At 34.8% G+C, this 15,868-nt stretch overlaps 2 protein-coding genes across 2 annotated transcripts in view; both read right to left on the bottom strand.

The window, feature by feature from the left end:
• Positions 1-2,306, bottom strand: part of LOC127957640 (uncharacterized) — a 3,344-nt gene extending 1,038 nt beyond the window's left edge. The window contains exons 1-3 of the mRNA XM_052556264.1: positions 1,368-2,306; positions 461-541; positions 15-357 (exon numbers count right to left, since the gene is read on the bottom strand). Of these exons, the coding sequence (XP_052412224.1) occupies positions 15-357; positions 461-541; positions 1,368-1,617 (674 nt within the window). The 5' untranslated portion in view covers positions 1,618-2,306. The remainder of the gene's footprint in view (positions 1-14; positions 358-460; positions 542-1,367) is intronic.
• Positions 2,307-5,836: 3,530 nt separating this feature from the next.
• LOC127957877 (cystatin-B-like) lies at positions 5,837-6,917 on the bottom strand. The gene is made up of 3 exons (XM_052556576.1): positions 6,792-6,917; positions 6,328-6,429; positions 5,837-6,086 (listed from the first exon to the last, which is right to left on the bottom strand). Exons 1-3 carry the CDS (start codon positions 6,858-6,860, stop codon positions 5,934-5,936), a joined length of 324 nt encoding a protein of 107 aa, XP_052412536.1. The 5' UTR covers positions 6,861-6,917; the 3' UTR covers positions 5,837-5,933.
• Between the last annotated feature and the right edge of the window lie 8,951 nt (positions 6,918-15,868).

Below are 15,868 nucleotides of genomic sequence, written 5' to 3'. Positions count from 1 at the left end.
TTGGAGGCAATGGCTGGAAGAAGCCAGCAGTCATGGCATCTCTATTGTGGAGGACATGTCTGGTGTGCATGCTGATGTCACATTCAGCACAGAAGAAGGGGTGTGGTCGACAGTCACTGCACCGGATAACTGCTGGACTGCTCCAACACTGCTGGCAGATGTGTGTTGCCACACTTTCTTTTGCTGCAGCCGTGTTTACCAGACGGGGTCTCTCTGCCCTCCACCTCTCTGAAAAGAGACTCTGACGAATGCCCCAGTTCGAAGATGCCAGAAGAGGATCTCTTGGGGTTCCAAGAGGTGATGCCTCATCACCTGAGGAATCCCTCAGTGAGTGCTGGAGATCTTGTAGAAAACACTCTGTTAAAATAGCAAATTTAAAAATACAAACATTTATTAACATTCTAACCCACTGTCAGATATAAATGGAAACAATGAAAATGGTGTACAATGAAGTACACACCAACAGTCTCTGGAGCAAAGGCCACCTCACAGTTAGTGTCAGGAGCATTGAAGGTAGGATCAGTGTTCTGAATGTGATCAGCTGTAGAGGATAAAAACAACACAAATCAACATTTACATATATTATTCAAATTTACAACTGAAATTACCAGACTTAAATGGCACAAGCTCACTGTTTAGTGGGATAGTTCACCCAACATTTTTAATTCTGTCATCATTTACTCACCCTTAAAGAGTTCTAAACCTGTATTAATTTCTTTGGTCAGCTGAACAAAAAGGAAGATATTTTGAAGATTGTATGTAACCAAACAGTTGGTGGACCCCACTGACTTCCATAGTATTTCTTTCTCCATACTAAGGAAGTCACCGGTGTCCCACAACTGTTTGGTTACCCATATTCATCAAAATATATTCCTTTTGTGTTCAGCAGAACAAATAAATGAATTCAGGTTTGAAACAATTTGAGGGTGAATAAATTACGAAAAGACCAGTAATAACCAATAACCAAGACCAATAACTTGCAAGCGATTTATTATGATGGTAACCAGGCAGGCACATTTTACTGCATAACCATAATATTGACAAGATTTCCTAAAATGTCATAACAGCCCAAAAATAAACATTTTTTTATGTGCTAATTTTGTAGTTCATACTGCTTTACAAAAATATTTAATATTAACATTAATGCCCCACTTTCACTTAATTTTTCACTTTCACTTAAGACTATTGACATCTTTAATAAATCTACTTTTTATGTCAGAAATCAAATCACTAGTTCTGGTTTGATTGTTTCCCTGAAATATCAAGCTAAACATGTATTCCTTCATTTTCTTAATTGCTTTATTACAAAATTAAGGTCCTAAACAATGTGATTTCTCAAAAAATCTTAAATGAAAAACAATACTGACCCTTTTTTGACTGATCCCTGCTTGATCTCGGCCTTGCATAGACAATATTTCCATGCACGTCTCTTTTTCTCCAGTGCACCTTTGGTTGCCTTGGCTCAGGTGTCTTTGATGGTGCTGCTGCCGCCTCCTCTTCTTGCAGCTCACCAAGAAAGTCATCAAGACTTTGGAGCTCATCCTTCAGTTCTTGATGATCAACCAAGTTATCCAAGACCATTAGATTTTCTTGGATTTCTGAATCACTCATGGACATAGTGATGGACAGAAAAACAAACAGACAGAAAGACTCACAACAAAGAGATGGACAAATAAATAAATATACAGGGAGGGGGGACAAAGAGAGACAAAGAGAGGAGAGGGGAGCGAGAAAGAGAGCTGAAGAGAGTACAGGTGATGGGTAAAGGTGAACAAGACGAACGTGACTCTTAAAAGTGCCTTTGTTATTTATTTGTGTGTGTGTGTGTGTGTGTGTATGTGGTGGAGTGTTAGAATAAAGATAATTTTTGCTGGCAAATTTGAGGGACCTAATGATAAAGAAAAAACATACAAACAGACAAACAAAACAAAAAAAACAGAATTTAACATTTTACACAAGTATTCTCTTCACCTGTGTTGTCAGATTGGGCTTGAATGTATGTAAAATTGATTTTATTAATTGTTAATTGATTGTGATTGTTAATAATGTAAGTTTTGCTCTATTTCGCCAACAAAAATAGTTCCAAACAAAACCACAGCAGAACTCACTGTAAAAAAGTACATGAATCAATCAATAACTTATGACAACATCATTTATTATTACATTAATTATACACATGGTTTTATTCTATAGTGAGAAATTGTGCTGAGACACAAAACTGTTGTTGTTATGAATTTGTTTCTACTGATTATTATAGATAATATTTAGGCATTTATTATCAAATTATCCGTGGATTTTAAACAATTACTGGCCTGACCATTTATAACGTTAGCTAAAATGGCTTAATAGTTTGAGCTATATAAAATAGGTAACTGGAAACACATCAGTACTGAAAATCTTGTATTCCCCATGATTGCACCTTCATGATTATATGCGAAAAAAATTTTACTTTGAATTTAATTAGCTAACTTTGCTAGCCTACTGCACATGTGGTGCAGCAAGTAATTTAAATATATATATATTTAATTTTCTATCATTAACCGTCCTAATAAATTGCTGCCTTACACGTCTTAAAGTTCTAAACACAACTTGTCCTGATTCTACAGTTTTATTGTGTAAATTTAAGAATAGTCTCGATCTCTATTAATTAATTTCTACTTACCGAGTGGAAAGGGAAAAACGCAATGAACTAGAGTTGTGACGTTCGCGAACGAACCGATTCTTTTGAACGGCTCATAAACATGAACGATGGGAGCCGAGTCGCGACTGGAGAGGAGCCGTTCTTTCTATCGTTCTTTTTTCCTATGCGTGTTCATACAAATGAGCTCCTCCAGGAGACAGAACAGTTATAGGGGGAGGGGCGCACCCAGCGCAGGCCAACCCTTTATAGCGTGATGATATTAGTTATTAGTTGTGCATGCATTTACATTGCATTTTGTGTTCATTTAAAACTTATTTTAAAATCATTAAAAATGTTCTTTTGTGATACTGTACTTGTATAGAAATTTTTCACTAAAAGCTGTTTTCCACAGACATTCATTGCAGCCCACTTTGTTATTGTTCATTGACTTGAAGGGGCTGATGTCCTATTTGCAAAGTTTACAGTAGTAATAGTATGTAGTATGTAGACATTTCCATTTTATTTATTCTAATTTTATCTACTTTAAAAAAAAAAAAAGTTTTCTATCAAAATGTTCTTGTGTGATAACAATGTTCTTGTGTGGAAGTGTTTGTAGTAAAAGCTGTTTTGCACAGAAATTCATTGCAGCCGGCTTCGTTTTTTATGTTTATTTGTGAGTAGGTATTGTATGAATAACATAAGTCAACGTAGTTTTACACACACACACACACACACACACACTTTGTACTAAAGGTAAATCAAAATAATGATGTCACTGTCTAAGCAGAGGGATTTGTGCAACCCTATGGAATATAGTCGACACATGAGAAAAGAGGTAACAATCAATATTTCAGAATAATTCAAACTCAGATATTGGTGTGTGATATCTGAGCTTTAATTATTTGACTACAAATCTCACCTCATAATACCTCCCAGTGATTATTTCCAGGATAAACTGAGATGCTCCCAAGCTGGCTTCTTAAAACTGACTAAATATTTAAAAAGAGCCAAAAGAGCCATTCTTTTGAACGGCTCTTTGAAAGGAACGGATCGCGAAGATCCGGATCCCCTCAAAGAGCCATAAATCCCATCACTACAATGAACCTCGGGATCACGATCGCGCCATACAATGACGTCAGAGTTATTAATTTAGAGGATATTTAATAAATAAATAAATAAACAAGACATTGATTAATCGAACACAAGCATATGTGCATTTATTTATCAATACCAGACTCCTATAAAAATAAAAATAAACATTATCCAGCATGCATCACCTATAATTAGTCACTTACCCTGTGACCTGGCAGAAAACGCTTAAACTGCTTACTGCACGCACCGCAGAGCGTTGTTAAACTCACCGCTGAATAGTGTTTTACCTGCAGTTGAGCGTTGTTTTAGTTAAACTCACATCTGGAGGCTATTCTACCTGCAGTAGAGCGTTGTTAAACTCATCTCTGAATAGTGTTTTACCTGCAGTTGATCGTTGTTTTGGTTAAACTCACATCTGGATGCTGTTCTACCTGCAGTAGAGCGTTGTTAAACTCACCGCTGAATAGTGTTTTACCTGCAGTTGATCGTTGTTTTGGTTAAACTCACATCTGGATGCTGTTCTACCTGCAGTAGAGCGTTGTTAAACTCACCGCTGAATAGTGTTTTACCTGCAGTTGATCGTTGTTTTGGTTAAACTCACATCTGGAGGCTATTCTACCTGCAGTAGAGCGTTGTTAAACTCACCGCTGAATGCTGTTAAACAGCACGACGAACGCTCCCCCAATTTCTCAGAGGGCGCTTTGATATCAGACTGCGAGGGATTTCTTAACATTAAAACCTAGTTGTGTGGCCAGATAAAGATGATATGGGGGACACCATTTAACCAGCCTCAGCATAGATCATTTATTGTAGCCTATTCCTATCTGTTCGTATTTATTGTAGTCTAGATCCATCCACAGCGAACTTTTTTTTTTTTTTTTCATCCACAGCAAACAAAGGGCTGCGCGTGCTTACCCAAAACGTCAAATTTCGGCGCCTCAGGCTCGGGTTCAGGGTTCCATAGAAGTCAATTGGACTGCCCTGCTCGTTGAAAAATAACGCCAAAGGGATACCCAGTGCGTTAAAATGTGACGCCAAGGGGTCCTGACCAAGCGTCCATATGTGACGAGTTGGGAGTGAGACCGTGTTGTTCAAACAATATCTAAGCAATGTAGTAGCCTAGTTCAGATTAAAATAAAAATAAAAAAGTAAAAAAAATCTTTGGTGCAGTGATGAACACCATAGCAAATCCACAAATCTGAATGGCTGTTTAAAATTATTTAAATATGTTTTGGAAAGTAGGCAGCTGCTTTATTTATTGGGTTTCCAGAGTAAAGGCTGCATTTTCTGCAGTCTAGCGCCATCTGCTGTCAGAGAGTGAATGTGCTTTCTTACAGCGTGTCTCTCAGGTGTTCCTCATGTGCTTCTCATGCGTGCTTGTTTACATCAGAGCTTGCACTCTTTCAAGCAGCATACAGATGTGTTGTACATTTTGACCAGTTGATGGGAAAAGTATTCTTAAAATGCATTCCAAATTCTGAATAATTTGTAATCTATAATTATTCACGTTATTTAGAAAATAATATCATGCATATTCATTACTGTGATATCACAATACCGAACACGCACATCTCTAGTTTTATAATAGTTTTGAATAGCAATTTGACTGGTTTTGTTTCACAGACCTGCCATTTCGTTTCAGTTGTGCTTGATTACTAGTAATAGCAATAATTTATTTATTGCCCTGTTTTGTACTAGTTATATATTTTGGTGGATTAAAGTATTTGTAGCTGTTCAGTTGTGGGTGGGCAGTTTTCTTTTATTATAATCCGTGTGTTAGTGACTGTGTTTTCAAGTGTATAACCTGATTTCTGCTCGTTACAGGAGCTGAGTGCCTGAGGCAGGGGTGGATTCCTGGTGTTGGCGTTTCTTTCACAAATTCTTGCTGGTATTGTACTGCTTGAAATTGTAGCAGTATTATACTGCATTATCCCTAATAAATAAATTAATAAATAAAAATTTAGCTTTTGTATGATATATTTCAGTTTTGAGTTATTAAAAAACTTATTCAGTCATTGAAGTCAATAAAATCTTAAAATCTGATAACTTTATATTTATTTTTAGTTATTTCAGCATTCAGCATTCAAGTTTGACGTTGTTCAGTAAACACACTGACACGGAGGATTTGATTATGGAGTTTAATATTGAGGAATTAAATGATTTCAGATGTTCCTCTATACAGTATGGCAGTTCATTGCATGTGTCTGTTATTAAATCAAGACTATTTCTGTAAGTGTTCAAGAGGAATCAGCGGGTCATCAACGGATTTGTGGCGCTGGATGTCAGTCACACTCAGTCCGCCTCCATAACAGGGAAGAGCCTGAAATATCAACGCGTGAACACACTCTCCATCCCCATCTACATCAACCAGCACCTGACAGAGAGAGAAAAAAAACTAGGGTTTAATTAAGACAAACACTTTACAGGTTTTACTAAATTTGGACATGTCCAGCAATGCTACAATGTTAAGAAAAGTTTTATCTCATGCAAATGTATGAAGCTTGACATAATGCATTTTAACTTTCAGTGAGGACGAACGAATTATTTGCAACATCATTGAGATTGACGATCTCATAATCCATGAAAATTACAAACAAACAAAAATATTGATTTACCTTGAACATGTAATTTGTTCCTGCCACAACCTGAGAAGACCAGACCACAGGAATGAAAATCTTAAAATCAGTTCCAACAGTCTTCTCTATCTCTGGCCTCAGCTGAATAAAGAGAGAAACATTATCATTATGGTCACAATAATATTTTTTTAACAGCTAGGAGTTAACTACATTTAGTAAACATGAACTATTAATAAATGCAGTATTTTGAATATTGTACATCACTTCACATCAGTTAAGAGTTCTCAATAAAGGAATAATCAAGAGCAATTATTTATCTGCATCAAATCTGAATTTATTGCATAAATAGGCACTTGCATATATCATTCAGACTGTGCTATAAGGACATATTTATTTAAATTGAACTAAAACAAAACAAACCCCAAACAAACAAATAAAAACATACAAATCAGCTCACTAGTAACAGACAGTGTGTTTCATTTAGGAGTGAACTTGTCTCATACCTCAGAACAAATCTTTTTCATCTCTGGATCGAACAGTCTAATGTCGGTCCAGCCTCCACAAATTGGCATTACTGCAGTGTGCTGATGATCAGAGAAGAGAAGAGAAGAGGAGAGTTAATCAGTCAGTCTGACTCCCAGAACAACAGTGTTGCACTTTTAAAGTTAAGATCACGTGACCTGAAGAATTTTGGAATGTGATTGCACAAATGTGGCAGTGAACCGTGGTTAGACGTTTTTTTTAAATCATCTAACCTGAATGTTAGGCAAAAGTAATGATGTGTAATAAATAAGTATATTAAAGCACCATATAAATTCCCCATTCATTCATTCATTCATTCATTCATTCATTCATTCATTCATTCATTCATTTATTCATTTATTCATTGTTTCCAAGCAGCTTTGAAGGAAATAACATTATGTTTATAATGCTTTACATAATACCAAATTGTAGGGCAAGTTATTCATTTATTTATTTTTTCAAAAGGTGTTTGAACATTGGTCAGTTTGGTTCTAGTAAGAGGTTAAAATGCTGGTTGGTTTCCTTGTATTAACAAATAAACATTTTGTTCACTATTGTGCTAAGAAGTCTCTGGGTTAATTTTACACTGTTTCCTTGGTTTGGTTTTTAGTCCGCATGTGAAAGCGATTTTCCCCTGGGACACAATTTTGATGGAAAAAATTTAATCAGACTAGTTTTATATAGGGATATGCCGGTATAAGTTTTTCCTGTTGCGATTAATTGCTAATGCTTTTCTCACAGTATTATCAGGGTATTGATTTTATGGAGTTATATATTTTGGTGGATTAAAGTATTTGTAGCTGTTCAGTTGTGGGTGGGCAGTTTTCTTTTATTATAATCCATGTGTTAGCGAGTTGAGTGCCTGAGGCAGGGGTGGATTCCTGGTGTTGGCGTTTCTTTTGCTGGTATGGTCATGTGTGTAGTGTGCGTGAGTTTGTGACATAGGTATAAGGAAGGGGGCTTTGCTCTTGAGGCTGACTTTGCCCTTTTGCCCTGCTTTCAAGCCTCTGTTGCTTTACCTTGATCCTTGGATGTCCTTGACGACCCAGGTTGCCAATTGTTGTATTTGTTTACATGAGTTCACACTTACATATAATTAGCTGAAGTATTATAATGCATAATTGGGAATTCCGAGCTTGGGAATGGCCCGAACCTAGAGTACCCCTCCTATATAAAAGTGTAAAATGAACTGTAAGAGGATGGGGGGGGGGGTTGTTCTGATAAACCGTCAATGGATAGAGGTTAGTCAGCTGTATTTATACTCTAGGGTTGATTATCTTAAGTGTGATCCACCTGTGCTAATTAGGCTAAGTATCTGACGTGCTCCTCCCGAACCTTGTTAATAAAACATCATGAATTGTTATGTATATGTTATTTAGTCTGTTATATAAACTGCTACACGCACTGATTGCTTTTCCACCTCTTTATATAATTTTTTTTTTTATTGTAATAAAAATAATTTTGTATATATACATCCCCTGCCAGTTTACTGTGAGCTGACTTGTGTTGCCTAAAAATAAATAACCTTTATTTAATAAAGGTCCTTGGGCTAGACCCAGGGTGATGTAACCTTGATAAATCTTTAATTCTTTACCACTACGCCACATTTGCATAAACATTTGGGTGGGATTACGCAAATATTTCTACATAGTGACGTGGAGATGTAAGGTTATGTTTGAATGAGCTGTTTTAGGGGGCGTGGCAAAGTCTTAAATTTGATCAAGTATATCTCTTTGGATTTGAGACTTTAGTCCTTGCAACTTTACAGATCTTCCTTAACTCTCCAAAGAGAAAGGAAAATTTTTAATCACATCATATGACCCCTTTAATGACATCATTAATTTGCATATAAAATTTGAAAGCTTTATCAAATAAAACACCCAGATTTTTCACCATCATATTATTATACGAGGCTAGAGGGCCACGGTTAAATGGCTCCCTTGGCCCAAAAATAATAATCTCTGTTTTGTTTTCATTTCGTTTTCATCTAGCCTTTTATATCATTTAAACTTTCTAAAATCGGAGTTAGAACATTCTGATTATTTTGTTGTAATGGTAGATATATCTGATCACAGACGAGCCACTCCTTGAATTCCTGCATATTGCTCAAGACAAAAAAAAAAAAAAAAAAAAAAAAAAAAAACGCCACACAAAACTAGGATTGCGGACTCTCCAGAATCAACAGTTAATAACATATCATTGTAGACTTTTAAGAGTGCTGATTCAGTAATGTTTTTTGCTCTAAAACCTGAATGGAAAGCTTTTTGTACTGAATTTTACTCTAAAAAGGCTGTAATTGATTGAAAAAAAAAAAAAAAAAAAAGGAAATCGGTCTAAAAATTGAACAAACGGTAGGATCCAAATGAACTTTTCTAATAAGAGGCTGCACTATAGCATGTTTAAAATAGACAGGGACAGAACTTGAGACCAAGTAAAAATTAATTGTTCCCATGACACTCAGACCAATAACACTAAAGGCTTGTTTAAAAATGTGAGTAGGGATAATATCTTGATGGAAAACTGTAGGCTTCAAATGTTCAACGATCTCCCTCAAGGTTGCAAAAGATACAGGCTCAAATTTATTAAAAACAATAGAGACTGGATGTAGATGGGGCTGATGGATCGTAATCCTGTAGTTGGAAAGATAATCTAGTATCTTCAATCTTCTCAAATATTTAAAAAATATTCACAAGTTTGTAAAGAGGCATGAAGACAATCATCTGTTACATTTACTATTACACCTGTGTTGTCATCACTTCATTGGCTACCTGTTCGATTCAGAGTTGATTTTAAGGTTTTAGTATTTGTATTTAAATCACTTCATGGTCTTGCCACTTCATATATTTCAGACCTTCTCAACTCTCAATTCTCCAGTGAGAACGCTCAGATCTTCCACCCAGATGATATTAAATATTCCAAGATCTCAACCTAAATCCAAAGGTGACAGCTTTCTCAGTTCTTGGTCATAAGCTCTGGAATTCCCTACATTTGTCTATTAGACTTTCCCTTACTCTTTTTACATGTAAATCTTCTCTTAAAACATACTTTTTTTCTCAAGCATATGTATAATTTGATATTAATAATTAAATTACATTTTTTTTTTCTTAAATATTGTTTTATATTGCATGATGTTCCTGTTTTAATTGTATTAATTTTGTTTGGATATATCTTTAGATATTTTAATATTAGTGTTTAAATTGTATTGTACGAGGATGTTTTGTTTGGTATGTTGTGCAGCACTTACGTCAGCATTTTTGCTGTTTTAAAGGGCTATATAAATAAACTTGACCATGACAATCAGGAGCAGGAGGATTAATAACTGAATTTAATGTATTAAACAAAACTCTAGATTTGTGCTGATTTTTTGTTTTTCAAAAAAAAAAACAGAGAAATAATTAGCCCTTGCTCTATGTAAAAACTTCTGATAATTGGCTAGAGAATAAATTTGAAGCTTGTCCTTCTTCCATTTGCGCTCCGCTTATCTACAAATCTGTCAGAGGGCATGAGTACATTCATTTAGCCAAGGCTTTGATTTAAGTTTTGCACGCTTAACCTTTAAAGGTGAAAAAAGTAAGAAAGTAACTCTTCAGCACATAATTGTGAAGATAAGTTTACACAATCCAAAATTAGAGGAGAAAAAACATTGTAAGCAGTGCAAAAATCATTAATAGTTTTAGAATTCACTGTACTGAGACAGCGGGCAGCAACACATGGTTTAACAACAGAACAAGGTAGAGAAATTTCAAACACAACAGAAAAAACAGTATCAGAGATTTCAGTATGGCATTCAGTAAAACCATGGGATAGAACAAGATCTAGAGTGTGACCATATCTTGTTACAGATATATAACAAGATATGAACCATATTCAGTCACAGACTGAACAAGATTAAAAGAGTCAATATGATTTAAGAATTCTTTAGCCAGAGGGTTTGAAGGACAACATTAAAATCCTCAAGAATTAGCAGTATGTCATACTTTGTCATGATTCAAAAATAAAGCGCACATAGCACAGGATTGGTTAAATCAATTTGCAACAATTGCAGTTCAAAACTGGAGTATACATCAGCCGGCAGTCTCAGACAGCCGAAATGTCTTTTAAAAAAACAAGTCCTCCACCTCAACCGGTAGTCTGAGGAGAATTAAAAAAATCTTATAAGAAAAATCAACTCGTCGTTCACTCTTTTGAGATTATATCTCACACTTCTGGAGTTTTTCCTACTCAGAAACTATTGTTGAGTTAAATCGAGTTAAAACAAAACTACAAATACAAAATCTAAAGTTGTGTTTCTGCCACCACAATGCACGCACAGCTGCTTGTGATGTAACTGTGACGTCTACATGAAATTGGTCGATAACTCTGCGAATGTCACATTTTGCGTAAAATTTTGAATTAAATCTTCAGTACCAACCAGACACAATACTCATTTTTATAATTTTCTTTAAATGCCGTTTATCGTGTTTCGGAACCAATCTCTTCATTTGTATATGCACAAGGATTCTGACAGCAGCCAGTGTTCCACACAGAGATCTGATTTCACCATCATCCAGTCTGTCTGGAATTACTTGAAGAAACAGGAAAAAACGAACGAAACTGAGATAGACTAAATTCTGAAGAATTGTGACAACGTCTGCAAGACACTTGTAGAAACCTTCCTAGGAAGCTACCTGAAAAACTATGCACAAGTGCAAGGACAAAAGCTTTTGAACGCAAAGAGTGGTCTCATGAAATACTGATTTGATTTAGTTAATAGAAGTTAATTTATCAATAACATCTATTTTGTGATATTATTTTTGAAAGCATCCTCATTTTATAGTATTTTTACACAACTTTGCACAGTACTGTAGCTTTGCAGGTAGATTTTGTGCCACAGTTCTTCTGGACTGAGTCTGTCTCAGTTTGTTCTGTTTCTTCATGACAGACTGTATGATGATTAGAGCAGATCTCTGTGTGGAGCACTAGCTGTTGTCAGACTCCTTGTGCAAACAAAAATCTCACTGGATTATTACATTTAATGGCAAAAGAAATGCTTGGAAATGTTAACTGATATTTCCTACTGTCAGACTACAGCAAAAGATATAAAAATAATGGTCTTAAAAGCATTTTATGTTGGTGAAAATACTAAGACTTTTGCACAGAACTTTTTATTTTTAAGAGATTTTATGGAACTAAATTATATTTATCAGAATCAGGATTATCAGAATACTCTTATTCACTACAGGGCCCTGGTGTGCTCAGGATCTCCCCTCTGTGTGTCTCAATCCTGTAATGAATCACAGCACACAGTTTTCTGCTGTTGTATCAGTTTTTGGCCAACAAATGTTCTTCACTGTTTGCAAACGTAACAGGAATTTGAGAAACACCTGTAATTATTATTTTATCAATTATTCTGTCAGTGCTGCACTGTCTTTTGCATTTTTATAAGTGGCATTGCTAGAATAAAGCAAATAATATAAATACATAAACAAATAAACAAATACAATAACAAAACTCAGGATGATGGAGCTATAATCTGGTTAGGAGTAAAGTTGGTCGTGACCAGATAAACCATACTGTATTAGTATCCTTAATTTAACTACAGGAGACCAAAGCTGAATTATGATGGTGTATGTGGACTCAAATACATGTCATAGGATGAGGTACTATGTAAGCTGATTTCAAATAGGTGTTTTCAGTCACAGCGCAAAGTTTTGCGCAGCAGTATTTATCTTAAGGTAATTTTGTATTTCATTATTTATTTCTATAATTAATTTATGTATATATATATATATATATATATATATATATATATATGGCCTTCTAACATTTAAAACATTATGTGAACTACTGTGTTTAAAGTCTAATTTGCAGTGTTTTGTAAAAAAGGTCCTGGCACAAGTGTGGTTGCCAGTGCTGAGATGTTTGTTTATGATCTCTATGGATATCTAACCATAAATAATGATGCTTGATTTATCATAATGCAATAAAAGGCTGTCAATGTTTCCAGTGCATGTGCCAGATGCTAACAGTATTTCCATTGTTTCAGATCATTTATTGACATTCCATGAAACTCATCTAAATGTTTTTTTATCATACAAACTATTCTTGAAGCGAACTTCAAGAGAAAAGCTTTTTGTGTGATGATGTATTCATACTAGGGGTGTCCCGACTAAGGATTTTCATAGTTGAATCAGAGTTTTGGAACCTTGCCGATATTCGACTGATAATCGAATCACATGTTTGGGGGCTGGGCAAAATACATTAACAAGAGTCAAGTGAGACAATCGACTTAATTACTGATGTTAACACACAGGGAAAATGTGTAACGAACACCTTGCAGATATAAATGGGGTAAATAATGTTTTATGTTTTGATGAACAGATAGCTAACACTTAACATTGGCAAAACCATAACAATTAACACAATTTTTTTTTTTTTTTACAATAGTGTTTTTATAACATTAGCCCAAAACTTTAGCAGTATTTCTGCATTTCTGTTTTGAGCTGTGCTCGCTGATGATGACCAGTAGAGAGATGCATTTGATAGAAAGTTTTTAATCAATGGGATTCAACTCATAATTTCACATAGAACATGCTTCGTTATTTATACAACATAACATTAATATTAAGACTTATAGGCTATTTGCAAAAAGGGCCCGAATGCACATGAACATATCTACGGGGCTATGAATGCGAACTCCTTTTGTGGACGTGTTCTTCATGAAACAATGTGCAGAAACACGGCAGCTGAACTCTAAAAATTCATAGCATTTTAGTATAATGGTTTTCTCATTATAATCATATGTATATAATAGTCCCAGTCATAGTTATTTATATTCTGCATTGTAGATTGACCAGCTTTTGCTCTGAAGAGATACGACAATGAAATGCTTGACTCAAAACCAAATGCATCTTATATCAGGTAAATAATATATCCAGGATATATATACACTGGCTGAAATGTTTTGAAATCACTTGTACCCCATACCTGATCGGAAAAATCCAGTCTCTGCCTCTGTCAGTTTGAGTCTTGGTAAAGTTTTAAATCCCTGACGCCAAGATGCTCCTCTTTCGGTCTCAGATTATGGAAAGTAAAACATAAATCTATAGGGGTGGTTGGATTTATTCACGCACTTTAAAATATTAATTTGAAGCTTCTTTCTTTTCAGATTCTTACAGCTTTATCATAATAGGCTGTATATTAACTTATTGGGAGAAAACCGGTATTTCCCCCATATAGTCAAAATGGTATAATCAATAACACCCTGCGAATATTCGATTGTTAGATTGGTAGTCGAATCAGGCTCCTCAAATCAAAGCTTCAGTTTGTCGACTATTCGGGGTCATACAGTTTCATGTTCCATGAATATAATAGAACAATTGTATTTTGTTTCATGTAATTCATTCTGTGCATGAATTAAAGTGTAAAGTCAAAACAATTTTGGATCAAACCAGACGATACTGCTACCTGCAGCACTCTCCAATAATTTCTCATTTTCCCACTCCCCCCATTTGACTGGAAGAGTTGGAGTTACTGGTCTGCTTATCTCTAACGACTGGAAATGTAATCCTTTACCATCTTTGAATGAGACCTGAAGGAGCTGTTGATACCCAGTTACTATTACCTAACCTCTTAAAATCCAATTTGTAGTTATATATTGGCCCACAGGACCACTAGGTAACTTTTTGGATGAAAACCTCAACCTTAACCTTTCCTGAGGATGGTACTCCTCTACCCTTATGAAAAATAAGTTTATTCAAGTGTGCTATTAGTATACTTCTTTTAATGTAAAAAATAGGAAATTATGCTTTTAGTTGACTTTTTATGTACTTCTCAGAAATGTGTTTTATGTACTTCTCAGAAATATTCTTAAAATGACATTTATGTAAACTTATACTCACAAAAAGTCTAATTATATTTGAACTATACTTGATGAATCCGTGTTTTCATTATTATACGGTAGGGGGCGCTAGTACACCTCTTCTGCACACAATTTCCAAAAACAAAAAAACAAAACAAAAAAAAAACACAAGTGAAGAAGAAAAAAGAAACACCAGATACTAACACATGTAACACGATGATTTGACATGAAACAGCATCAAAACTGTAATGTTATGGAATAAACTGTCAAGCTTTGGGGTGTTGATCGACTCCATCTACATTTGATTATCATTCTGAATCCAATTCATAGTCTTTTTTTTTTCACTTAACGAAAACTTATGAGTATACTTGCAGTATAAAACTACTAAACTAGTCGTTTACTGAGACTATACTTCAAAGTGTACAAAGTATTTAATAAATAAACTGTCAGTATACCTAGAAGTTCACTTTTAATATAATTGCAGTACAAACTACAAACAAATGACCGGCCCGACTCAATCTGAGCAGCTGAGTTCTTAGCCATATCTTCAAGAATCAACTAAAAACACATAAAAATACATAAAAACAGATCTCTTCCATCTTTATTTGATCATCTACCTCTATTCTAATTCTTTTCATAAAAAAACTAACACTAGCTGTTCTACTCTATCTTTTTGTACTCTATTTGTTTTCTTTTTATTAGTTATACAATTAACAAAAGCAAAAAAGACCTCTAACACATGCTTTATTCTTCTATCTGTTTTTTTTTTTTTTATTATTATAGTATTTAAAAAGCCCTTGCTATTTGCACTGTTATAGCACTTGTATGCCATTGCTCATTCCTCATTTGTAAGCCGCTTTGGATACAAGTGTCTGCAGTGCTAAATGACTACATGTAAAAAATGTAAATGTAAAATGATGCTGTCTTACATCATGAATTTGTCTTTTATTGATCTACATTTTCATTTGTTTGAAATAAGCTGCAAAGTGGACAAGACTGGGAAGTTGATTGTCATTAACCATAAGGTTGCATAAGACTGATTTTTACCTGAGCTTCATTTCCAAAGTAAATCACAGAAGCTGGAAGAGAGAATAAATAAAGTCTGCATGAAAGACAGAAAATAAGATTGAATAAGATCAAATACAGTTAAATTGAGCTTATAGAACACGCAAAAAATAGGCAACAGTCAAACATCTCCCAACAATTCACTGCAAATGG

Source organism: Carassius gibelio, chromosome B5 (assembly GCF_023724105.1).
Source record: "Carassius gibelio isolate Cgi1373 ecotype wild population from Czech Republic chromosome B5, carGib1.2-hapl.c, whole genome shotgun sequence".
NCBI lineage: Eukaryota > Metazoa > Chordata > Actinopteri > Cypriniformes > Cyprinidae > Carassius > Carassius gibelio.
The sequence above is the reverse complement of the archived record's forward strand: the minus strand, read 5'-3'. Positions and strand labels throughout refer to the sequence as shown.